The sequence below is a fragment of the Odocoileus virginianus genome, chromosome 17, assembly GCF_023699985.2.
Source record: "Odocoileus virginianus isolate 20LAN1187 ecotype Illinois chromosome 17, Ovbor_1.2, whole genome shotgun sequence".
NCBI lineage: Eukaryota > Metazoa > Chordata > Mammalia > Artiodactyla > Cervidae > Odocoileus > Odocoileus virginianus.
Genome location: NC_069690.1, coordinates 35573555 through 35599943, shown reverse-complemented (window position 1 = coordinate 35599943; position 26389 = coordinate 35573555). Strand labels below are relative to the sequence as shown.

The 26389-nt window shown below is 39.0% G+C and overlaps 1 protein-coding gene across 4 annotated transcripts in view; it reads right to left on the bottom strand.

The window, feature by feature from the left end:
• Positions 1 to 471: 471 nt before the first annotated feature.
• The window catches only part of ZNF652 (zinc finger protein 652), a 63599-nt gene continuing 37681 nt past the window's right edge, over positions 472 to 26389 (bottom strand). For 3 of the 4 annotated variants that reach the window (XM_020871235.2, XM_070479321.1, XM_070479320.1), the window contains exons 2-6: positions 21355 to 22522; positions 18053 to 18200; positions 17601 to 17716; positions 17002 to 17146; positions 472 to 9582 (exon numbers count right to left, since the gene is read on the bottom strand). In XM_020871235.2, coding sequence (XP_020726894.1) covers positions 9071 to 9582; positions 17002 to 17146; positions 17601 to 17716; positions 18053 to 18200; positions 21355 to 22257 — 1824 coding nt within the window. In that variant the 5' untranslated portion in view covers positions 22258 to 22522 and the 3' untranslated portion in view covers positions 472 to 9070. Of the gene's footprint in view, positions 9583 to 17001; positions 17147 to 17600; positions 17717 to 18052; positions 18201 to 21354; positions 22523 to 25967; positions 26065 to 26389 lie in introns of all 4 variants that reach the window. The other variant, XM_070479319.1, reaches the window with a different exon arrangement.

Here is a 26389-nt window from a genome sequence, read left to right as displayed (position 1 = left end):
TATGGTGGAACCCCCAGTGGGCAGATCAGTGCCCAGTTCGCGTTAGGCACTCCATAAACATTTGTGGAGCAGACAAATGAATGCATGAATGAATGGGGAAGGGAGCCTCATCCAAGCACCACATTTTATAATCATTGCTTTTCACTGAATGTGCTCTGTAAGCGTTTTCCATCTGGCTTCTTTTTCTTCAGACTGATTCAGAACCCAATCATGATCCTTTTTTCAAACACTGTTTTCTAGGATAGGTTCAGATTATTGCTCAGTAGACAGAGTAGTGTTACTGAAACCAATCAGCACTGTGCCAGGCAGCAGAGAAAAGAGAGAACTAATCACCCTAACTTTGGCCAGCAGCCGTGAAAACATGCTACCCTTCATACAGAGGTCAGCAGGCTTAGTGGGCTAGACAGCGTGTTATGAAGACTGTCAACTGAGGATAAGGAAGAAATGAAGTGAAGAAAGACACGCAATGGATATGGCTACTTTTTTTTTTTACTGTGAACATTAGCATTAAATTGGTTACCGTACACATCCAAAGGCCCAGCATTTTGGAAATATCATGAAATGGCACACCTTGTACCAGAGTCTCACAAGAATAAAATAGACAATGCTACATCAAGTGGTTAAAAATACACAAAAAAGTAGTTTTAACAGTCTATAAATTTTTATACTTAAAATCATGATTGAGTTGAAATTAAAAAAGTGCATTTCAATTGCTAAAAAAATAATATTGGTATAGTTAACACAAGGGGGGGAATCAGTACATTGAGGGATCTGACAGGATGCTGGAATACAGAGGACTCCAGGAAGCTGGGCACACTTGGAGACGTGGGAGGGAAGCTTGGTTCCCCCTCACCAGGGTTCCCTGGGGCCGGGCAGCTCTCCCTCCCGTGTCTTTCCCATCTTATGAGATCCAGTCCCATTACCTGTCACCTCCCCAACTGAAGACTCCTCTAGACTTCTTTGCAGCATGAGAGGTACCTGCCCTACATGAGTCTAACTTGACCTTCACCTGCATCCTCACAGAGGTAGGAGAGGGACACTGCCCTCTTCTGGACTTGACACAAGTACCCCAGCCACATGGCCTTAATCCTTATGACCGAGCAGGCAGAACAGGGACCAAGCAGCTTCTGTTTCGGCAAACTCCTTTGGACAAATGTTCAACATTCAACAACAAGCTCTGTAAACCTAACGCTGAACAATTCCTGGCAAGCCAACGGGATTTTTTCTTTAAGAAATGAGGAAAAGTGCAAGTGATTTCAGTACTGTCAGGGAAAACAAAAATAAAGACAAACAAGTTATACCTGGCCCCGTTACCTAAACCAATCACAGCTTCAGTTCTCTTTTTCATCAAATGGAGTTACAAGCAGGCGCCTCTGTCTACCTATAATGCTCAGGGTCAGATTTGGCTGGGGAAGAAGGGCCAGGCAGACACCCGTTTGGAAGGCCATTTCAGGTGCAAATACCTCCCACTTCTACAGGCTAAACAGTTAGGGTCTGGGGTTTCCTCTTGGTTGATAACTGACCTGCTTCTTGTGAGGGAGACGCCGCTATAAGCACAAACAAACCTTGTGATTAGAGAGCTGACGAGGATTAGGAGCCCGAAGACAAATAACTGACACAGAGGGGACATGAGCTGAACTCTAACTGGGCAGAGTGGATGCTGTAGCAGACCTCCCACAGGTCAGGATGCAGAGCTGACCCCGATGACTTGCTCCCTGCTATAATGGACACGTGCTCGGAGCAGAGAAGGTAAGAAGCATTTCCTCATTCATACTCTAGTTATCCCTGCCGCTCTTCTTCTTCTCAGAGGTGTGATGGCCCTGCACTGGTGGTGGGATTTGGGAAGCAGTAGTAAGGAGGGTGGCCTTCCTGCTTTGCATTTAGCACAGGACAGATCCCTCAAGGGAAGGTTCTGGCTTTCAATTCAGATGCCTGACCCACAAGGACACCTGACCCACACATCAACCTTTGTTTCCATAAGGCTGAGCACTTAGTAATATGGGGAAATGTCTTAAAAACCAAGATCTGAAAACAAATATTGAGCCAAGAAAGGATATTCTGTAAGAGACTTTAAAGTGGGACGTTGCTTTAGAAGCTGAGAATAAAGAAGCTGAAGTATTTTGTTGCTCCCTTGTGGACAAAGCCAGTACTGCTGGTGGAGCAGAACCACACTGCCCGTGTCAAGAAAAGAGGAAACGGCATACTCAAACTCGCAGAAGATTGAGAATTCATCTGAGGCTGCCTATGTATGGTTGGGGATACAACTCTAGCAGGAAACACCAAAATTATGCCACATAGTTTCTTTCTTTTTCACTTTTGGAAATAGTCTCAGGAGTTGAATGATCAAGCATAGAAAAGGTATTTCTAGGTCAAGTTAGAGATTCTAAGAGAGTAAAGTATTTCCCCATGAGCTTTCAAATGCAGTTAAACATAGCCTCAAGTCCTATGCAGAAAGTGAGTTGGAGTCTCTGGCCTTGCAATCACACAGTCCCCTTCCACCCATAAAAGGCAGGTAAGAAGGAAGCTGTGTTTGTCAAGGGAGCTGGATATTTAGAAACAACGGGACTCTTTGGCGCATCCACTACAGAGACAGGCTCTTTGGTTGACCAAACCCAACAACACAAGTACCAGATTTCCTTCCAAGTTTGGAAGGAAAATTCAGCTCCTACCCTTTCTTGCCCTGTCCCCCAAATCATTTTCAAGTAATTTGTAATATCCCGGATCTCATCAGGGAAGCTCAGATAGTGTGAAACTAGAAAGTGGAGGTGACACTTCTCCGGGGCAAAGATACCTGTGCCAAATGTCTCATACAGACATGGACATGAAACAAGTCAAGTCTGTCTCAGGGATGTGGCTCCTCAGTGTGAGCCCCCCATCACTGCCACTGCTGTACTGCCTGAGAATCCCAGGAGGAAAGCCAGATCTACACAGTGGTTGCTTTCGGTAGAAAGTTACTACATTAAAGAGGCAAACTTCTAGGTCAATAAAGGGGACTACCAAGGCATATTAGAGTAAAAAGATTTAAAACAACAAGAAACTTTCGTTACTTATTTCTGTAGAAATCCACTTTTTGCATTTTGTAAACTAGTATTCCCATTCCAAATAGCCATTGAAATCTTCAAATGTCTAGAACGTATTCCTTATCAAACATAAGCATTCTCACAATTTTGCACTATCCCATCAATAACATACTGTCACCAGATAAAAAGCAGTAAGAATTTATTAACAGCTGCCTTCTTAGACTCCCACTTCATGTGGTTATTAGTTAGTCTTGAAAACCTGAGTACTAGAATTATTAACTTTAAGGAAAGAGACATGACATTTCAAGTCAGAAAGGAAAGATTTTGACTAAGGCCAATATACTCAACTCAACAGCCTTCTTTTACTTAAAAAAAAAAAAAGGCAATCTAATTTCCTTATTTGAAAGAATTGAATTTGTTTTCAGTTTTGGAGGAGAACTGAAAGGGAGCAAGAGACCTGTACACAGCACAGACTACAGTGTTGACCGTGAAAGGTGAGCCAATGACTAAAACGTTTTTATCAATAAGGTGCTCATATCACATGGAGAATACAAAGAAACCTCCTTCTTATTACATCCTTCATATATTACGTATCAACAATATTTTAAAAATTAATTAGATGAGAACAGTAGAAGAGAAAGTAACTGGAAGTTTTTGAGGGATAGGATAAGAGGCAGATCAAAAATCAGTAAGGGACTTCTGATAAACCCAGAGCGCAATTTGAAATTAGACTAAAATAAAATTATGAGTACAACCTTGCAAAATGTTTCTAGAACAGAGCGAGCACATAGAAAGAGGGCATAGCAACAGCAGCATTCATGATCCCTTACTCAGAAAGGGGAGGCATTCAGGAAGACTAAGATGAGAAAAAGATGTTTGGAAGAGATACTTAATGACCTTTCATTTGAAAGGAACATCTAGTTTCCGGTGAAAAACACATGAGGAGTAAGATAAGGATAAAATATTTCATCATTAGAGATGTAATACATGAAGAAACAAGATATAAATAAAAGTTTAAAGTGTAATCTAAATGGGGGAACAAAACAGAAATGCATAAAAAATTCACACCCAAGGTTTCAGCGAGCTGGTAGAGACTAATCAACTGGAATATAGGTGCATTCCAATAGTCATGGAGGATGAAATAATCAGAGGTAGGATTCAGATCAGGAAAAGAATGTTCCAGGATGCTGGCTTTTTGAAGGCACTCGAGAACAGAGTGAGAGGGACTGAAGCGGCAGTGAGAGAGATTAGAGAGATGGACACTCACTAATCTGTCATAAGAAGATTAAAAACAACTCCAGGAGCACTGTGACAATACATTTATTACCAAGTTATACACAGAGTCTAACAAGGTAGAAATCCACTTTGTAAGTAGTTTCTGACAATAGTATAGCTTCTACTTAGGGGATAAGGAAGAGAAGTTTGTTTTCTGGATATGCAATTCTGCAAATGATAAATGGTATACTATCTAATTCTTTAAACAAAAGTACTGAGTTACAGCTTCAAAGCTGGGACAATCAAGGAGTGTGATTTTCCTTTGAATATTGCAAAACCTATCCTCTAAGTCAAAAAGATCTGATCACAAAGTCTATAAAAAGTTCAGAGAGTATAAAAGTACAGAACTACGAAAGTAGATATCTTGATGGCAACTTTTATGGCTTCCATAGAAAGTCTAGAGAGGATCTCTGGTTTGCTTTATCGAGGTAGTGTCCAGGGTTGGAAGGTCATTGTTATTTGTCACAAATGCTACAGATGATAGAAGCAGGTTAGCTAGGCTGTTGCTAGTACATAATAATGCCAGTATCTCTTAATGGCTAATGACCTTTCATTCCTAAAAAAAGAAAGAAAGAAAGATCTTTTGGGAAATTTCCTATCTTGGTTCAGGCAAAGGAAAATTAAAACCCAATATTTACTTGCTCAATTTTAATAGTCTGAAGAAATCCAAGTGAGTTGATTTTTGTAATGGGACATAGTTCATAAAATTCCTAAATGTAATTTATCCCTTTTTCATCAAATACTTCCCATACCATCTGGAACAGCATCAAAATGTTCATCATGTTGGTCAGCAACATAATAATAAAAGTTGTCTCTTCTATACAGTAGCTCAAACAGAAGGGTTTCTCTAACTTTAGTTTTTCTCTCTTTTTTCAGTCATTAAAATCCCACCCACCATTCTGTATTTCATTAACTGAAATCTTTAAGATGTGGTAAGTACACACACACACACACACACACAGAGACACAGACACACACATATATATAAACACACACATCTGCAATGAATTTCTGTTTCTGCTTGATTTTCTTAAAATTTCCAGTGAAATAAAAATTAAACTAAACAAGCATATCCATTCAACAAACATAAAAACTGAAAAAAAAAAAAGTCAAGAAATAGAAAATCAAAAGTTTACAAGCATCTCTTCAGAGTATTTTGCCTTTAGAGTACAAGGGACAATCAACCATATATATAGAGTGTATATAGGGAACATTCTAACCACAGTGAAAATGTTCTTCCAATCAATGTTGGTTTAAGAAAGATGGTATGACTATGGTAATGTCCATGCTGTCATTAATTCAGAACAGAAAATGTAAATGGTAGACTGTAAAAGTATATGTAACTGATTTGTAAAGGCTACTGTGAACTATGTAGTGAAGCTTTATGTGGAGACTTCCCTGCCTGCTAAAAATAGGAATCAAATCACAAATATGCATGGAAAGGAAGCCACATGCTTTAAACTGCTCATCTTATTTTCTTCATTCAAATGTAAAAAATATAACTCTGTATAAGCCTGTCCCTCTCAATTTGAGAAAGCAACAAGCAGCCTTTCATTAAGGCTAAGGAAGAGTTTATATTTGAATGACAAATCTACGCGAAAGAATAGAAAAATGTAAAAAGTAAATTAAAAAGCAATTATCAACTCAAGTTGGGAATTTCTAAGTAAGTCTTAATTCTAGCAATGGTACAAGCCTTTGAAGACAGTAAAATTTAAGTCATGAAAAACAGCCTCAATTTGATATCTATATTAATGCTGAAATGTGGCCTTTGTTGTCTTTAAAATTTAAGTACAGATAAGGGCTGAGAACTCAAATTCCTCCAGAGTTCTTTTTTTCATAAACAGATAACAAATAGGTAATAATTTCTGAAGAAGTCACAGGGTGCTGTACTATAGGTGGGAGGGAACACACCACACAACACAACTTTTATCTTAGTAAAGGATCCCAATCAAATCTTTAACCCTGAGTTTGAGTCTTAAGCATGTTAAACCTGATGCACATAAATGTTTAAGGCTTCATCCTGCAGTTCTTCTATTCAGAAACATTGTTATGAATATTCTTAATGCATTTCATTAGGCATATGTAATCTGACACTGATGAACAGCCAATATGCTCTGAGCAGTTTTCCTGAAGACCACAAACCCCAAATCAGGGAAGGTATACTTAACTAGGGGAAAAATTTAAGTTTCCAGATTGTTCCATAATACATTTCAATAAGAATTGTATTGTGTGACAATGCTGAGTTTTTAAAAAAGATAATACTTTTCTTTTTTTTTTTTGCTTCCATTAAGGGTGGTAGTGATTTTTCTGCTTAGTATTGGTTTTCCTATGTAGCAGATATTTTCTTATGGCTATATTCACTTGAATGAAAAAAGAAATATGACTACCTGAATTTTCCAGTGTGTAGTTTATAGTACACCTCATAAAATGGTTGATTCTGTAAGTCTCCAGTTAGAATTCACAACTGCAGCCCAATACTGTAAATTTATTTAGAATAAAATAAGGTATAACCAATTAATTAAGTTCAATTTACATCTTAAAAATCATTTTAATATTATAAGCTTGGACATGAAAAAATGGTATGTCCGCACAAAGGTGTATACCCACAAACTTGTCATGGAATGGAAATTGTGGAAGTAAGGGGAGGCAGCCACTAAAGATAGAGCAGTCATAAATAAAGAATTAGCTTTTCTTATTGGTTTGGGTACTTGAGTGTTCAAAGAATGTATACAAGCATTTAAAACAGCATTCTTTAGAAGTTACATCCAAAAATAGGGAGAAAAGTATGATACTGAAGGTACTTTCTTGCCTCACTTCCAAACTTTGCTATGCTCACTATAGAAGACAAAGGCAATAATCAGAAAGAAAAAATTTGGAAGTATTAAACCAAAAAGCTAGCAGAGAATGCAGTATTTTAAAAATAGGGACTTAACCTCAATGGAGAGTTCCAGTTTTTCCTACCACAGTTTTTCTGAGCTAATAAGCCAGAAAAGTGCTGCAAATATTTCTGCACACTTAATATTAAAAATAAAAAATAAATAAAAGTCAGGGTTCTGAGTCACACAAAGATTTAAAAGCCCGAGGAAAGAAAAATGAAGAAATTTCAAGATTAAAAAAACTGAGGAAGGAAGAGAGAGAGAAAGTAGACTTCGCACTGGAACTCAGTTCACTGACATGAAAAATTACAAAACTTTTAGCTATACTGAGTCTGGATAAATGTGATCAGTTAAAAATAATCTGTTAGCCCTTCTTCTCAACCTTTCCTATAATGAACCCCCGATAGACCATGCTCTTTAGAAGTTACCCAAACTCTTCCAAACCTGCCCCAAATTAGAGATTGGCTCTTCTTATCACCAAGAAGACTGCTACCAGGTAATTACTTGCAGAGGACAGGGCAGCAAAATGTCACGTTCTTTCCCTCACTGCAATTTTAACTGTGTTGAACAGCTTGAAGTTGTGATTATATCCACTGATACAAGAGATATTTTAAAAGTCATAACCCATTTGTGTTCTTATCCAAATTTCTCAGCCACTATCAGCAACATCATGTTTTGATTTTAATGTACTATTTTATCTTTCCACAACAATTCTAGAAAAACAAAGCAACCTCAAAATGAGCAGTGTAGCAGGAGACTTCAATCTGTCATCCCACAAAGGTTGAATCTGAACACAGTTCTGAGGGAAGTGAGACGTGACTGAGATGAAACAGCCTCCCCAACTTCCTCCTCTTGATGGTATACAGCTTGACTCACATTTTCAAAACAGGCCAGCTTCAGGTGACTTCCCTGGAAAAGGCTCAACCCCCTGCAAATCATTCCATTTAACACACTAACTGAACCAAACAGAACATGGAGGACAGAGCATGTCCATAAGCCTAACAGACCCCCCAAGTGTTAAGCAGAGATTAAAAAACTACCAAGGACTTACGTCAAGTTCTGAAAGCAAAACCTCATTTTTTGCAGTAACTTGGTCTGGAGACCCTCTGAGATACATCTACTTTCTGAAGCACCTTTGAGTTGTACGGATGTAAGAATAACTTTGAACTATAGAAGTTATATGCATCTTTAAGAATCACATTTTGATGATTATAAAAATTTTTTCTATTTTACAACATAGGTCCAGCTACACTGAAAAAATTACACCGCTTATTGAAATACATTTCATTTTAGAAACAGACTACTAAAGAAGTCTATACAAAAACTCTAAAATAATTTCTGTAGTAAAATAAAGAGTGCATTAGGAGAGCTACACAAAGAAGAAAATTTCTGTCTTTCTCTATAATGCTTGATATACTGTGAAACACAGCTAGCTCAACTCTGAAGCCAGCACCAAAAGCTGAAAATAATTTGTTACGATACACAGTGATACAATTAATGCTCTGGATTAATCTCACAGCCTTCCCGATTAGTACAAAGGAAACCAGGCCTGTCCCCTCTTTGAGGAGAAGTCCAGGATATAAAAGCAAGCATACCTCATCAGCTGATATGAAATTATAAAATTCCACAAGTCTGAGTATTTGAAATTTATAAAAGTCACCAGAAAATGCAAGCAAATTGGGCTTTACTTCGGTGGTTCCCTGGTTTAGATGACAGTTCCCTCCGTGAGCTCAAGGTCTTCTCGTTCACTCCCTCGGATGTGCTGATTCACCAAGACAATGACAAAGCTCCTGGTGGAGGCTGAGGGTCTGACAGCTACAGAAACGCTCACCAACCCCCTCTCTGCAAGCTCACACCGGGGCACGCGACTCGTGGAGAACACACTTAAGGAGATGGATGTTAGTGATGCTGTGCGGCACTGCTCTTCTCTGCCAGGTGCCGCAGAAACGTGTCCTCACCCTGGCCTCTGTTGTTTAAAGGCTCACTCTTAAAGAGAGCTGGAGGTGGGGGGAGGTGAGGGACGGGGGGGATGGGCAGGTGGTGTGGGTGGTGAGGGTGAGCGTGGATGTGAAGGTGTGAGAAGGGGTGCGGGATGGGCCGCGGGGGCAGAGTGCCGACAGGGTTCATACTGACGGGAGGGGCGGGGGTCGTGGGGGTGTTCACCGCAGAAGGAACTGGGGTGGCTGGGGAGGTTGTGAGTGGGATCTGGACAGCAGGCGGCACGTTCACGGGGCTGGTCACCCGGAAGCACTTCTCCTTGTGGGCCTTAAGCATGTTGGAGAAGCGGAACCGCTGGCCGCACACGTCACACGGGTAGGGCTTCTCGCCTGTGTGAGTCCTACGGTGCCTCTTCATGTTGGGGCGGCTGGTGAAGCTTTTGCCACAGATTTCACAGATAAAGGGTTTCTCTCCTGAGATGAACACAGACACAAAGACATGATTAACACTAGGCGGTAAGTATGTGCTCCAGCTACCCCTCACATTAAATAAGGAGGTTACCACTCCTCTCCCTTACTGCATGTTATATTCTAATAGTCATAAAAGAGTCCCCCAAAGTTGGGACTTCACAAAAAACAGCAGACACAACTAAAACTTACATACAACCTACTATTGGGGCTTGGTTAAAAGAAGATAAAGAAAAAAAAAAGGCATCTACAAAAGTGAGCTTCCATATCCTACAGGAAGAAGTGGTTAGATGGCTTTCCTGTGCTCAAGGGGACCAAGCCCACAGATGAATCTCTGCTTTTAAGCTAGGCAAGCTGATCTGTAGGCAATTTCTGACATTCCAACCCAAAGTAGAACTTTGCTGAAAATGTCCCATGGAGTAAATAAGTCCCCTTATGTCAACTCGTACCTAATCCACAGCATGTGGCTTACTTTCTGGTATCTGGGGAAATGCTGGACTGACTCACCCTACAACACGGCTTTCACAGTGCAGTGTTTCTCTACCACATGGGACTGTCTGCAAGCCTGAAGAGCACTCGGTAGTCCTGGCTCCGGTCTACTAAATGCCCCCAAGACATCCTGACCATCAAAACTGTCCCCATACCATTTCCAAATGCCCATGGGTGTGGGGAGGGTTGAAAGGCAGGCTACCGTTCCTGGTGGAGAACCTTTGGGACAGGGACTCAAAAAGGAAACAAAACCCTGTAACTCTAAGTGCGCCTAGGGAGGAACTTGGGTTTGGGTTCTAAGGGATTAGTTTTTAAGCTTTCCTTTGGATTTACTGCATAGTGGACTTACTGCTTATTCTATGCTGTTTGCCTGCCCCTCTCCCTCCCTACTGTTTGGGAGAAACAAAATGATGTTTGAACATACATGTCTGTGATCACTTCATCCAGGATGCTGTGGTACGGTGTGAAGTACCTGTACACACGTACGTCAGTGACCATGTGCTTGTTTATCAATGCTCAGTCTATGGAGCTTCTATCTTTACTGCAGCTCCTGCCTCAAGAGTTTGCTCTCACTTCAATCATTGCTCCCTTTCTTTCTAATAGATGTCCTTATTCTACTCAGTATAAATAAAAGCTACTGCATATTGTTCTAATATGCAGTATTACTTACTTACTGTGTTCTAAGATCTCATTAACTTTTGGTGATCCTGACAGTCTTATGAGGGATGTATGCTGTTACCCCTATTTTACTGATGACTAAATTAAGAAACTTGCTAAAGGTTCTATGGCTAGGGCAGAGGCAGGATTGAAAATTCTGCAGAATGGCTCCAGACACAAAAAGCACAGCACTTTACACTCCAATGCTTTGTGCCTTCCTGCACACACAAAGGAATGTTATTTTCTTACTGTTTTCCTCCACTTTGAGATGTCTAACCCTTCGGCAAACACCTCTTTATCCATATTGCAGTCTTTACTTCTCTCTGCCTTTGAAAACGGACATCTCCTGGTGCCCTCCCTCCATGGAAGCCAGAATGGTCCTCACTTCCTGAAGACTGAATTGAGCCGTCAGGACAGACCAGTTTTCTCCACTGTACTATCTGCCGACTATCACTATCTGTACTATCTGCTGACTAGAATATTTCTTTTATCTTCCTACCTTTCATTATTCAATCACTGCCATTCTTCACTGTGATTCACATTCATCTTTCTAGATAAATTCTGTACCCATTTGCTTTCCTCCTTTTTAATCCATTTCCTCCAATTAAAAACTTAAAATTCTACATTAAATGGAACCAATCAATTGTGGTATACTTATCTAACAGAGAGTGTCATTAAAAACAGTATTTTAAAAAGTATAGAAATGTAATTGTTAACATGAAAGTCTATATTATCTGTAGTTTATTAAGTAAAACAAGCAAGTTATGAAAATATGTGCATGTGTTATCAAAATGCATACAGGAAAATATGGAAAAACACAACAAATGTTACAAGTGATTATCTTTAGATAATGGGTTGTTTTATTCTATTTTTTATGCCTATATGTACTTCCTGTTTTCTAAGATAAACATGATTCATTTGTATAATAAAATGTTTTAAAAGCACACCTATCTGATAACCTATTAATCCCCTTGACCCTTTCCTCCTTGACTCTCTAGAGTTAATATTCTTCATTCCTAATAGCCATATGGAACCAGAGCCAAAGGATCTAATCTTTGATTATTAATCTAATACAGGCAAACACTCTCCATTTCACTAATCACTTTGTTGGTTCACTATACATGTTACTCACTGAAAGTTTATTAAATATATGGACATGTAACTTTCTGTTATGTGTTCAAACCTGGGTCCAATACTGGATCGCTCTAATCATCTCTCATTTATAGTCTTCCAGGCTATAATGATTTGCCACAGATAGATCAAAAACTATTAGAATTGGTCTACCACAAATCCACGTAGTCAAATTTAAATGAGTCCTTTGTACTACTTATTAATCTTTTATCCATTTCTTGAGGTCCTACCAAATTTCCCACATTTGCTGTTCGAGATATAAACCCACAATCTCACATAACTCTTAACTCTCATTATTTATTAGACCCCATCTTTTAACTGTGCTAATGACTGATGATAAAGTTTCCCTGAAACCTCAAGGCAAGATTACAATGAGGCTGAAACAAGGAAAAATAAAAATATAATATTTGAAATCAACCACCTGTACAATGTCCTATTTTAAGGAAATGTTAGTAAATGGGTGGCTGGAGGAGGTACTAACATCTTAGTCCATCAAAGTAACTAGAAACACATATATCAATACATCTTATGATGTGACCTAACTGTTACATACAGATAAAGCTAACCTAATTGTAAGAAATAGTATTATAGTGAATCTGAAAAACACATAATATAAATGAAGAGAGAATCTGCAGGGAAGATAAAAAAGAGCAAGAATTTGGCTAGTTAGCTGTCTTCTGCACTGTTCAAAGGAAAAAGTGATCTGGCCAATAAACATAACCACTCTAGTCTGCTTATGAATATCCGTGAGCAGCATCAGAAATCTGTATATCTATATATCTGGCCTACCGTAAGATTACAGTCCTTCATCTGGATTACTGCAACAGCCATCTGACTGGTTTCACCTTGTCTATTCTTGCTCCCCACTCTCCAATCCACTCTTCACAGTGTGTAGCCAGAGTGAACTTTCAGACAGTTTTGTCACACTCTGCTTAAAACCATTTAAGGACTTCCAACTGTCCTTAGAACAAAGCTCAAACTTTTCTACATGGCTTATCCTGTGATCCAATACTTCCTTATTGCTCTCAGGTATCATGTCTTACCATATTCCCTGCCTCCTCTCCTGCCCTGATTCGTCAAATTCTAGCCAATTTCATTTAGTTATACTTACTATGCTCTCATCACCAAACCACTGTTAGGCCTTGCTTGTCTATCACCCTAACCTGACAATAAGGTCTGTGAACCTAGGGACTATTTTAGCCTTGTTCAGTACAGTAACCCCATTGAGTAGATTCTTAACCTCAATAAATAAATATTAGTTAATTCTAAGACATGCATTCCCCCCCATATTGACATCTGTGAAACTGATATATACCATAACAATCGATGGCATTTCATTCTTTAATTTGCAGCATTTTCTTAGTGATATATAAACTTAGCTTTGTCATGGAACTGATGACTTCCTGAATTCAATGAAGGTTGGGACTCACCATTAAGATCATTCGATTACCTTCCTTGCCTATAGTTTCCTGTCCCTGATGATCTTGTGATTATAATTTAGCAACTAATATAAATTTTACTTTAGGCAAAGAATATTCTGACCAAAGAACATAGAGTTCTGAACCACCTATCATTCAGCCTTTTCACTGTAAATTAGCAATTTTATTAATATATCATTAAGACTATTTAGCATACACACACACAAAGACTATTTAGCACACACACACACACAACAGACTATTTAGCACAGATCAATCCCTCTGATCCTGACTGGGTATGCTGACAAATTCTGCAAGTTGAGAACCAGACTCTGGGATGGTGCTTTTTGCCCTCATGATGTCCTGTGTATCCTTCCATTTTTTTACTTGCTTCATTAAATTTGTATCAGAATAACTAAGTATGTGTTTCTGGAGTCAGATTGCCTTGGACAAGTTCTTTACTCTCTAAGCCTCATCTGAAAAATGAAGATAATAATAGGTTACTGTGATAAGTTAAAAATTTGAGGAAAGTGCTTAGGACAGTATTTGATACACAGTAAACATTCAATGCATTTTAGTGCTACTACTGCTATTATTATTACTATTATTATCATCATTACTATCACTGGACTATAAGCTTTTTGAGGGCAAAAACCAGGCCTTAATTCGTCCTGTATCTCTAGGTACTTAGCACTATGCCTGGTACAAGGAGAATCAGCAATTATTCTATGTTGAACTCACCCCGTGTCCACACCATCCCAGGAAACCCTGCCTGAGGGCTGGTCGCTTCCCTAGATAAGATCTGCCTCACTTCTGTTTAACTGCAAAGAAATAGCCCAATCAATGTCAGTTCCTGCAATGGCCTTAATCCCCACCAAAACACACTCTACAAGTAGTCCAACCAGCCGTAAAAGAGCTATCTTTTTTCTTCTGTAAAAACTAACCCTTCTTGGGTCCTCTCCAAGGTACTACTGTCATCCTTATTTAATATTGATACCAGTGGAACCAGAGGCCTACAGGAGTTGCATAATTCAGGTAAGGTCACACTGCTAGTGAGTGGCAGTGCTTTCCGAGTGTGAGCATCATAAACAATATTAAAAGGCAGATGACAAACCAGGGGGAAGTATTTTAATACTGCTGTTAAACAAGATCCAGGGGACATAAATATATACAAAGAGCTATTATATAAAGAGCTACCACAAACAATAAGAAAAAGCCAAACACTGCAATGAAAGGATGAATACAAAAAAGGCACAAGCAATTCAGAAAAGAAAATATACTGATACCCAACAAGTGTACTGAAAGAAATGTTCCATCTTACTTAGCAATTAAGTACAAATTAACACAAAAAGAAACCATTTTTCACCTATTAATTCAACAATTATTTTATTTACATTGGACAGGGTTGAGAAAATGAGTGTTTTTATGCACAGCTGCTAAGAGTGTATATGGACAGCTATTTGGCAATACATACCACCAAGTCTTAAAAATACACACATCCCTTTGCCCTAATAATCCAATTTCCAGGAATTTATCTAAGTAAATAATCATGGATGTGTTAGCCAGAAAGTTGTTTGTCACAGTACTATTAATAACAGAAAAATTGGAAAAATCTAAATGTCCAATGGGGAACTGGTTAAATAAAATGGAGATAATATCCTTAACAGGACTATGGTAAAGGTTAAATTGATTAAATGAGATAATGTATGCAACGTGCTTAAGATAATACTTGGCATATATGTGCATAATAAATGATGGCTATTATTACAACAAATTTATAAGGACTATTACACAACCATTAAAATGATATTACTGTTAATGACACAATACAGTAAAATAAAAGTAGGTTATAATAGAGCATAAAGACCCAATTTTTGTTTTATTACTATATATGAATATATAAACAGTTTTTCACAGTATCTATATATTAAGAAATTACAGAATTTAAAAAATATATATCCTTAAATGTTAACAGTAGTAATCTTTCACTGATAAGATTATAGATCATTGCAATTTTCATATTTTCTAATATACTTTCATAAGTATGTACTACTACTTTTTTTTTGTTTGTTTGTTTTTTTTTAATTTTTATTAGTTGGAGGCTAATTACTTTACATCATTACAGTAGTTTTTGTTATACATTGATATGAATTAGCCATGGATTTACATGTGTACTACTACTTTTAATGAGAAGAATAAACATTTAAGTGAATATAAGTGGCTATATTCCTTTAGAAGAAATAGGAAATGTTCAAGTTGCCTATCTGGTCAAAGAAGAATATGTTAAATATATAATATGAAATGTATACTTCAGTTTCATACTCTGGACATTAAGGGCCTGAAGAAAGAAAGAAGGAAAAAGGAGAAAGAAGAAAGAGGAAGAAGGAGAAGGAGAGGAGAAAGTCCAGGTAGCAAGAAGCACAGGGAGACAGGCAGAGAAGAGGTGAGCACAGAGGCAGAGAAGAGGCGAGCACAGAGGCAGAGAAGAGGCGAGCACAGAGGCAGAGGCTTACACGGTGGACGTTCCTTCTAGTCTTGCAACAAACATTAACTGGGCATCTACTATGTGCCAAGCACTGTTTGTGAGTGTGAAACAGCTTCTGCCATCAAAAGACTTATTTTCTGCTGAATAGTTTCCTGCTGAATTAACAAAAAACTGTGCCCTAAAACCGACTCAGAACTAAGAGTCTATTCAAGAACCACCAGACTTTAAGGGGAGAATCTGTTAAATACTCTGATATATACTGCTATCTGCTTAGGCTTCAAAGTTAGCATTACCTTTTGAAATGCAATTTACTTAAACTTCTCTCGTGACTCTTCTCTAACTTATTCCTCAAAATCTGAGGTGCTCTGCTCTGAAGGGGAAAGAAGCCCATCAGGCAGGCATTCTTCCTTGGATTTTAAATACAGAAATGGGAACTACAGAGACCCAGACATGGACAGAATTTCCTTACCACTTGTAAGCAGGCTAAGCAAGATAATCTCTTGTGGTTCTTTCTAGTTCTGCTACTCTGCAGACTAATAAAACCTAGAATTCTGTGACTGGATTTTATTTAAAAGCTTGAAAAATGTTTCATACTGTTCAGTTTGTGCAAAGACATCTAATTCCAGAGCATCAAGATGAGACAGAGATACAATGCCTCAGTGTTTACACTGGGCTATTATTCTAACTAGCTCTCTGAAGGCTGGGTGATCAAATGCTTACAAGACAAATCTATGCTATGAAGCATATACTCCTGAAAACATAAAGCAGTTAAAACATTATTTAACCTCAGTTGATGGTTGTGTTCATGAAAAGTAGTGAATTTTGATAAATCAATTCCAATCAAACTTTAAGAATACTGAGAGGGTATTCTGCTAAAAGCAGTCAATACCCTCCATTTTTTAAAGACATAGACTCGTTTCCTCAGAAAATAACATATACATGTAAACAAAAAGAGTTTCATATAATTTCAGGAGGTCCTGTGCCCCAAATACAGAGTCCATCACGTTGAAGGAACTCACAGTTAAAAGGCACTAACAATACTTTTTGAAATCAATAAATTGATAAAAGCCTAATTTTTCAATATTATAAATTTGTATTGTTCAATATCAGATTTATGTAAAGCGGCATTTGCTTTAGCCTGCTTAGGATGCAGGCTTGTGGTTTAGAATTTTAAGTAAACAGACTCAGAGGTGATCATTAGTAAGTGCCTGAGACACATCTGTACCTTTCTCAAGAATTCCTTACCAGTGTGTGTTTTCATGTGCTCGTCGAAGTACTGCTTCATGTTGAAGTCCTTGCCGCACCACTGGCACATGAACTGCTTGTGCCCGATGTGGATGCTCATGTGGGAGCGGAGCTGGTACTTGTACTGAAACCTTTCGTCACAGTTCTGCATTGGACACAGTGGAGACTTTTGAATGCCAGGCATAGCAGCTTTACTTGCGCCCACCCTATATAGTCCGAGATTAGGCTTATTTTTCATACTCAGAATAGAACCTACTTGTGTCCAAATGTTTGGCTCTGCTGTATTTCCAGGCTGAGTTATTAATAAAGGGGAACATTTCTTAAGTAATTATCACTGAAGTATATCCAACTTCTCTGAATTAGTGAGAAATGTACAATAATTCATCATGTGTTAGTCCCAATTTTAACCTAATCTAAGAAAGTCAACACCGTGTTAGAAATGACTGCTCTTTACCCAGAAGTGAGCTAACAACACACTGCGCTCAGCACACAGGTCTGATGGTTCCGTGCAAACGCATGCCTTTCTCCCACGGCTCACCACGAATACACACACACAAGCCAGCCCCACAGCTGGGCCTGGTGGGCAGCCCAGGCCTTACCTCACACCTGAAGGGCTTCTCTCCAGAGTGCTGCAAGGAGTGCACCTTGAGTGACATACTGCGTTTGAATGACTTTCCGCAGGTTTCACAGGTAAATGGCATGTCTTTTGTATGTGCTGCAACACAGAACGCACTTAAGCTCAAAATCAGTTCACCAAAAGGCTCAAACTGGAAGAGAGCTATGTTCTGCTGTAAGGACATCTTAATTTACTACTCTCTAATCTGTGAGGCTGTAACAGCGAAGTTGAAAGAATAACAATGTTGAAAAGAAACCTGGGTGCGGAAGACTCTACCATCCAATCTGGTGATGCTTACCGAAGACATGTTGCATTTGGTTTCAACAAGTCAAAACTGATTCAAGTAAGGCAGTTTCTCATATCCTGCCCAATTCAAAGCATAAAACACACCAAAGAACAAGGGAAAATTATAGGTGTTAGAGAAAAGCAACTTACCAACCATATGTTTCCGTACATGAGCCATGGTATAGAATTTCTTCTCACAAATTTCACAGGAAAATTTCTTTTCTGCATATCCATGGACAATCTTGATATGTTCATGAAGGGACCAGAGTTTCTTGAACGATTTATTACAGGAAACACACTAAGCAGGATAAACAGAAACAATCTTTATTTATAGGGGTTTCCAGACGCCTCACCTGTGGCCCAGCAGCTGAAACTGGCCAAGGTGAATGGGTTGCAGTATTATAGTTCCTTCGACCAAGGACTGAACCCTGGACACCGCGTAAAAGTGCAGAGTGCTAACCACTGGACTGCCAGGGAAGTCCCATGAAGTGGGTGTGCTTTGGATTTGTGGTACAGACCAGAATCCAAACAAATGCTATTCTTCCATGAAGTCCAGATTTCAAAACCAACATCTTTATGTTCCATTTCCTAAGATGAATTTTTTAGAGACACTTTGGGAGTATGAAAACAATGACAAAAAGTAAGACAAAAGGAAATGCAAAGTTCCACTAATATCAAAGAATTGACTGCTTTTATCAAATTAGTATTGTACCTTTGAAAAGAACCTTCAAGTTTTGTTTTTTGTAAAATATGGATTACTGTAAGCAGCTCTTTCCTACACATGGGTTACTATGCAGTTAATATGTGTTTACCAGAGAATACAAACTAATTTTAAATTAACATAAAAGCAAGATAAAACAAAGCATACGTGAATGGTCATAGATCTACAGAAGAATAACAATATTTTTGTAGCTTAACGAACATACTCAGAGTTTTCATTAATACAAACTACTGAGATTTTACTATATTTTCCTAATTAACATTTCCCTCTGGCAGAATTTAACATAACCCCTCAGCTGCTGGCATCCTCCCTTTTCCTGAGGAGCTCAGATCCAGATCTCACACAGGCTTCTGTAGGAGACACAGGCAATCCACCTACTGCCCTGTATTATGCATCATTACTAGTCTAAGATATCATAACATGTATCAAAATAAAATACTTCCGGTTAAAAACAGTATTAGGAAGTTCTAGGTAACCATCAGACTCTGTAATACATAAGGGAAAAAGTTGTTACTTGCTGCAAAATTGAATAAACATCTCTAAACACACTGTCACTTCAGGAAATGAGGACCAAGAAGAGTCACAGAGATAAGTCTCTAGCTGGATACTGCTGGAGGAAAGGACAGACAAACCCTATAAGCCACTCATTCTGTAGAGCACAGTTTTAACTTTTACTAGTTATTAGGTCATCAGGATGAGAAATGCAAAACAAGTTCATTCAGCAAAATCCACAAAACTTAAATTATAAGTTTAAATGAAATTACGGTGAGGAACAGTGAATTCAGTCACACAAATAAAGGATTTATTAAATGTTTTCTTTTCTGCATTTCTTGTTGTTGTTTAGTCACTAAGTTGTGTCTGACTCTTTGGGACCCCATGGACTGCAGCCTGCCAGGCTCCTCTGTCCATGGGATTTCCCAGTCAAGAATATTGGAGTGGGTTGCCATTTCCTTCTCTAAAGGATCTTCCTGACCCAGGGATTGAATCCGCATCTCCTGCACTGGCAGGCACTGGCATGCGGATTTTTAATCAGCAGAGCTACCAAGAAAGCCCCTTCTGTACTTAATGAAGCAAAGTTAAAAGAAAAAAACACAAAAAACAACTACACAAAGATCCAGATTAAGAGACACCTTTTCAGCAATGAATCATTACAGAACTAAGTTTGACCCCTAGGGTGCAGCACAGCATCGCACTTCCTCTGGCCTGAACTGATGAACCAACTGAGAACCAAGCCCCGGCACCAGGAGTTACTGAATGACAGGCGCCAAGATTCAGTCTTCTTTTATTTACCAAGTATGTCAGAGGTCAAGTCACATCTGATGAATCAAAATGCAGTGAATTCTTAGCAAATATCATTTACACATATATTTATCTGTACTTTATTTTTGGCAGCGCTGGGTCTTCGTTGCTGCGTGGGCTTTTCTCTAGTGTGGAGAGCGGGGGCTACTCTCTAGCGCAGTCAGTGCTCAGGCTTCTCACTGTGGTGGCTTCTCGTTGCAAAGCACGGGCTCTAGGCCACAAGGGTTTCAACAGTTGCGGCACATGGGCTTAGCAGTTGTGACTCTGGGGCTCTAGAGCACAGGCTCAATAGTTGTGGCACACGGGATTAGCTGTGGCATGTGGGATCTTCCTGGATCAGGGATCAAACCCATGTCTCCTGCATTGGCAGGCAGATTCTCCACTACTGAGCCAGTGGAGAAGCCCCTAATTTATATTTTTTAAAAACCTCTTTAAAGTAATGATTTCAGTTGCTGATTAAAAACAAGAAAGAAAAATGAAAAATAAGGAATATTCCAAATCAGGAGTACTCCAAGAAACACACTGAAACCAAACGATTTCATCTTCTACAAGAAGTTCAGCTTACGTATGGTACAAGAAATCTCTATTTTACATATCTTTTGGAGACATTAATACACTTACCTTTCATGAATGTTCATATTCATAAATATGCACTTACATGTGCAAACCAACATAGCTCAACATAATATAGTTCACACAACATGATATAATTAGCACACCTCTTAACCTATCACAATACAGTCCTTTCAAGAAAGACATCAACCTGGTTTGAATACCATGTTTTGTTATGTTAATACTACACAGTAGCATTATATAAGCCTACCGCCTACCAGGTAGGCAATATGTTCAATCAGCTCAGCCTCCTTTAAAGTTTGCATATTCCCATGAGCTTAGCCTCTTGACAAATTTAGTGCTGTTATCTCTCCACTGCTTTAGAAGCAAACTCACTCCTGGAGATCTTCCATTTCCACCAGTCTGAGTCATTATGGTTTTTGTCCCCAACAGCTGCACTAGAGCCTGGCATCCTTTCAAACCTTAGAAAAGGACCTCTCTCTACTCCTGACTTTTACTTGGCATCTCCCACCTTGACAGCGAAGACACCAGAATGAACTACATTACATGTCCTACAAGAGTAAATCTCAGTGCCAAGTCGGTGTTGACTTTACCTCCTTGTCAATCACCTATAACGGATTCCCCTTTCCAATGGACCTGGGTTCCCACTAGTCCAGCGTCGGTTAAATTTATGCTTTTGAAAGAAAATGTTAAGCCTGGTTTTGAAAATACCAAAGCAGGGGCTTTAAAAAAAAAGATAAATTGGTGAAAACTGTCCCTTCAGCCTCTATTATATTTATTCTCTTGGGCAGATACCAGGTCAGTCTGAAACAGCCAGGTTCTATCCTGGAAAGTTTGCCCTCTTGGTGATAAGACCTACCTGAATATTTTTTTCACAGTCTGTTTGCTGGTGAAGGGACAGCTCACTTTCCAGGACAAACTTCTTGCCACACTTATCACAAATCTGCATGCGCCTATGAGTAACGTTCATGTGCTTCTCCAGGTACCAGCGAGTATTAAACACCCTGGGGCACTTCTCACAGGTCAGAGTCTCTTTCTCTTCACACTTAGCTTTCTGGACTGGTGCTTTGGGCTCCTTTGTGGCCCGCTTCTTACGCTTAGGAGGCTCTACACTCTTCCTACGACCTCTCGTAGCTCTGGGAGTAGGGGAAGTGGCAGCTGCGGCAACAGAGGCAGCTCTCCTGGTTCTCCTCTGTGTAACGCTGACCTTCTCCACCGTCTTCTCCTTTTTCTTCTGCCTTTCATTCTCTCCATAGTCATTGCTGTCATCCGTGGCCTCTTCCTCACTCTCTTCCTCTTCCTCCTCGCTGCTTGTCTTAAGAACAGGAGTCTCTTTGGACTGAGAAGAGACACCCTTTTCCCCTTTAGACACATTTAACGTTTGATTATTAAGGTTTACCTCCACTATGATCTGCTCCCTTTTGTAGGAGACTTCCTCCTCCTCCTCCTCTTCTGTGTCATCAGAATTCTCTCGGTCTTCTTTAACACCGTGCACGTCAGACACTGCTCTTGTCTCCCTGAAATACGGCTGCTCCTCTGTTTCATGGAGATGTGGCTTGCTCATCTTGGTGTCCACTAACACAGAATAAGGACTTCCTGATTCCCTTTTGTACACTTTGGTGGACAGGTCGAGTTCTTGGTTGGCACCATGATAAAAGGAAGATGGCACTTGACCACGACGGCTATCTTCTTGTGCCATTCCTGCTACGTGCACAGCACGGTTTTCAACCAGCTCCTGACAAGAACTGGCTGTGTGGCTCATTAGTAAGTGGCCTAATTTATTAAGCAGTTCAGACTATAGAGAATAGGCTTAAAACAGGGTAATTATTAAGACTCAAATCTTTTTCCATCCAACGAAGAATCACTCAAATGGGGCGGGGGGGGGGGTAATTCCTGGAACCTGTGTGCAATTCTTCCAGTGTGTTGCAGCACCAATGCATAAGTCAAAAGGTTTGGTATTATGGCAAGAGCAGAGCACTAGTGATTTTCCTTTTGCAGAGAGCTGCAAGTGACTTGGAGCATCTTATCTGCAAAGAAAAGCAAAGAGAAAAAAGATCAGATATTTCTTATTTCCTTCTTATAGCATGCACTGACATCATACAACAAACATACCTTAAATGATTAAACTCTTTATATACACAATTCTTTATCCTGCTCAAATGGTTCAGTGTGGGCCATAATTTTACTGCATTACATGAATTCAACAAACATTTTGTTAGAATGTAAACTCTAAGACAGCAGGAGTCATTATCTGTCCCATTCACTGAGATATCCTTAGAGCTTAGCACAGTGACTACCAGCACTTAGCTGGTACTCATTACATACTTAATGATGCTTAGTGAGCATCTCTTTTTGCACAGCAGTCATTATCCTGGACATACTGACATGGCAGAAAATATGGTCCATGTCCACAAGGTTTACAGTTTAGATAAGGCTTACAGTCTAGATACACAGTATGTGAGGTCCATGAAATACATAAGAACCTCATGCTGGCTGGCTTTCTTTTCAACATCAGACACCACCATCCATCACAGTGAGAGCTTAAGGAACAAAGGTAGTAGTGGTCTAGGCACTGTGGACCTGAAAAATAAAGCAGCTAACTGACATAACAAGAGAAGAGAGAGAGAGATATCCCTGGCCTTAAGTAATTTATAATTGAGGTATAGATATCATTGTTTTCAGGTTTATTAGAGTAATTTCAAAGTTGCTAGGTATTTTAAAATTTGTTCTATGCATAGCTCTCTAGATTCACTCAATAGCCAGATGATTTTCATGTGTCAGCTGTACAGAAGTCTAAATTCTAAGAAACAATAACCATAAAGCTGATATGGTTCCAGGAAAAATAAAATCATACATTAAAAAAAAAGATGAGAAGGGTGCATAATTTGCTTTGTGACGTACCTCACATTGCTGCTTAGCCAACCACTTAACTTCTGAGTCACATAAATATTAACTACAGGCACATACCCTGTCTAATTAACAAAAGGAAGGAAGCTAGTACTTACTGAATACCTGCTATGTGCACAAACACTGTAAAGGTGCTCATTATTTGTTATTTCTATTTAATGCCTACTACAAAACTTTGGGGTGATTTTTAAACTTATTTTAAATCTTTCATCAAAGTAATCACTAATAAAAAAGCATCCGCAGTTTTACAAATCAAATATACTGCAAGGTTTATAACAAAAGCAGCCATCCTCTACCTACTTCATCCCATCTGAGTCCTTTCCCAGAGACAAAAGTGTTTCTTTTAGCTGTTCTGCTTCCTTTTCCCCCTGTATTTACTTTTATATTTCTAAATAATGTGGTTATATTTCTTTTCTTTTTTTTTTTGGCTGTGCCACATGGCATGTAGAATCTTAGATCTCCCATCAGGGGCTGAGATGGGGCCCTTGACAGTAGAAGGGTAGAGTCTTAACTACCAGACCACCAGGGAAATCCCTGTGATGATATTTCTATTGCATGACTCCCCCCCGCCCCCCCCCCCCCCCCCGTTTTAGACACTACCACTTATCTCCCACTATAGTTTTCTTACCTTAATGCTCTCAACTCTCCTTTGATCCTCCCAATATAGTTGTATCACTTTTTTATAAAGTATTTATTGCTTACATTATTATGACTATAATAAGTAATTCACAACTATTTCTATCATTCCTCTGCTACTGTCTCTCTTCCATTGTCTAAAAAATTATTTGAGGGAATTCCCTGGTGGTTCAGTGTTAGGATGCTGTGTTTTCACTGTCAAGGGCCCGGGTTCAATCCCTGGTTGGGGAACTAAGATTCCATAAGCCGTGTGGCATGGCCAAATAAATTAATTAATTAACTTTAAAAAATATATTTTACTTTCATTTTAGTAGAATTTCAGAAAGGAGCAGTGATAAATGCCACCGTGCTTTACTTGACATCTGAATAAATAAATAAATAAATATATATATATATATACTTCTTTGTATTTATAAAAGAGGAAATTATGTCTATGAGAGGTTAAATAATTTGTCTAAGATCACGTATCTGTTAAATGATAGAAGCAATATTTGACCCCAGGCCTGCCTGACTCCAAAGCTTTATTTCTACTATGACAGATGACATTCCAAAATAATTTAAACTCAACTCTTCCTGTAACCATATAGCTTTTTAATCAGTTTTGTACCTTGTATTTTAAGTAGGAAAATCACAGTAGCTTTATTTTACATTGCCCAAACTTCTGAAATAATGTAAACTACTACAAGTACCAGTAAATAAAACTTACCCACATTAATTATCTCAAATTAAGCAAGGGAAGAGGGACAGTAAAATTCAATTAGCCAGCAAAAAATAGGAATAGAACAAAATCATGAAGAAAAATAAATGAAAGGATGTCCTCTATGGTAGTCATTAATGTGTTCTTCCCAAATATCCTGGCCCTCAGCCTTCTGGACACAGGACAGGCCTGTACTCTCTGACTCTGCCCTCCCCAGGAGCTGGGAGGGGCACGTGACTACTTCCGGCCAGTACAGCTGAGTAGAAGTGACACGTGGACGAGCAACATGAGACCCTCCAGGCCTTCCTCCCACTGGGACAGCGACCAGCAACCCTCAAAGTGATGACTGCTATGGCTGCCATCAGCCTAGGACCCTGAGTAACAAAATGACCCGCAGGATATGCACAGTGCAGCAATCATTAAAATTCTTTTGTATTTTAACTTGAGGGAGAACATGTTTTCAAAGCCACTGAGATCTTGTGTTGTTTATTACTGCAGCATAACCTGAGTCTCTCCTAGCTGAATCAGGTGGAATCCAGAAGTGTGGTACTGTCTCATCAAAAAACCTAAAGTATATGGTGAAGGCTAAGGAGCTAGGGAGAAGGAGGTAAGGAAAAACTTATCAGAGGCTAAAAGGATAGCAGCTCATAATGTGCAGTGGTGAAGAGAGCTAATATGCCTTGAGAATTTATAGCTCTAGTGGGAAAATGGACCATTAAGAGATTGTGTTGGTTACTGCTGGCTGCATTTAACAAATTATTGGATGAATTCAGAAAAGAATTCATCAGTTTCCAGTGATTTGTGGGGTCAGAACAATCAAGTGCTTAACCCCAAACTGAGAAGGTCTCTGAGCTACAAATGCTGATCAGAGTTCAGTCTTGAGAGAAGAATCAAGTCAAAGATTTGGCCTTTACAACCACTGATAAAACCTCCCAATTGATTAAGGTACTGCTGAATGAAACAGCTTTTCTAAAAAAAGACTGAAGAGGGGTTCTCTCATCAAAACAGCCTCTTAGTCTGTTTTGCTACTAAGCATGTTGCTTTGATGTGAATTAGTTCAAATGCTATTAGTAAATAAGGAAATGATGTCAATATAACACAGAAGTTAAGTTGGTTTATATGCACTTTTCTCTTGTTGGAAGTAACCAGGAAAAAGCTTTCCCAAATTTAAAAGAAAGCCTTAGCAATATATGAAAACACCAAGAACGAAGCTAAATATCCCACTTATGTACCTTCCTTTAATGCAAGTCGTGGCTGATTTAGCTGCTTCATGAACCACTGCATTTTCCATTTTATATCTGGTGAAGCTGAGGATATATGTTTCTCCTCCTGTGTTTAAAGAAGAAAGTTTTTGACTGCTGATTCATACACCACACCACAGATCAAATTTTTACTGTAATGAAATTAGTTTCTATTATAAGTGAATGTCTTCAAGACCCCAAAGTCTCAGAGGAAGAAACAAGCATTCCAGAGACTGAGTCTGTAAAGCTTCAGCCAACTGATGCTGACTGCATATGCCAGTGGAGATTTAATATGCTATTGTTTTTATTTTAATTACTTTGTTTTAACTAGTGCACTGGTTACAGTGGTCCACAGATTTTGAGTCTGCACAATCCTATTTTTTCCCATAAGCCCTGTTTATTTTAGTGTGCAA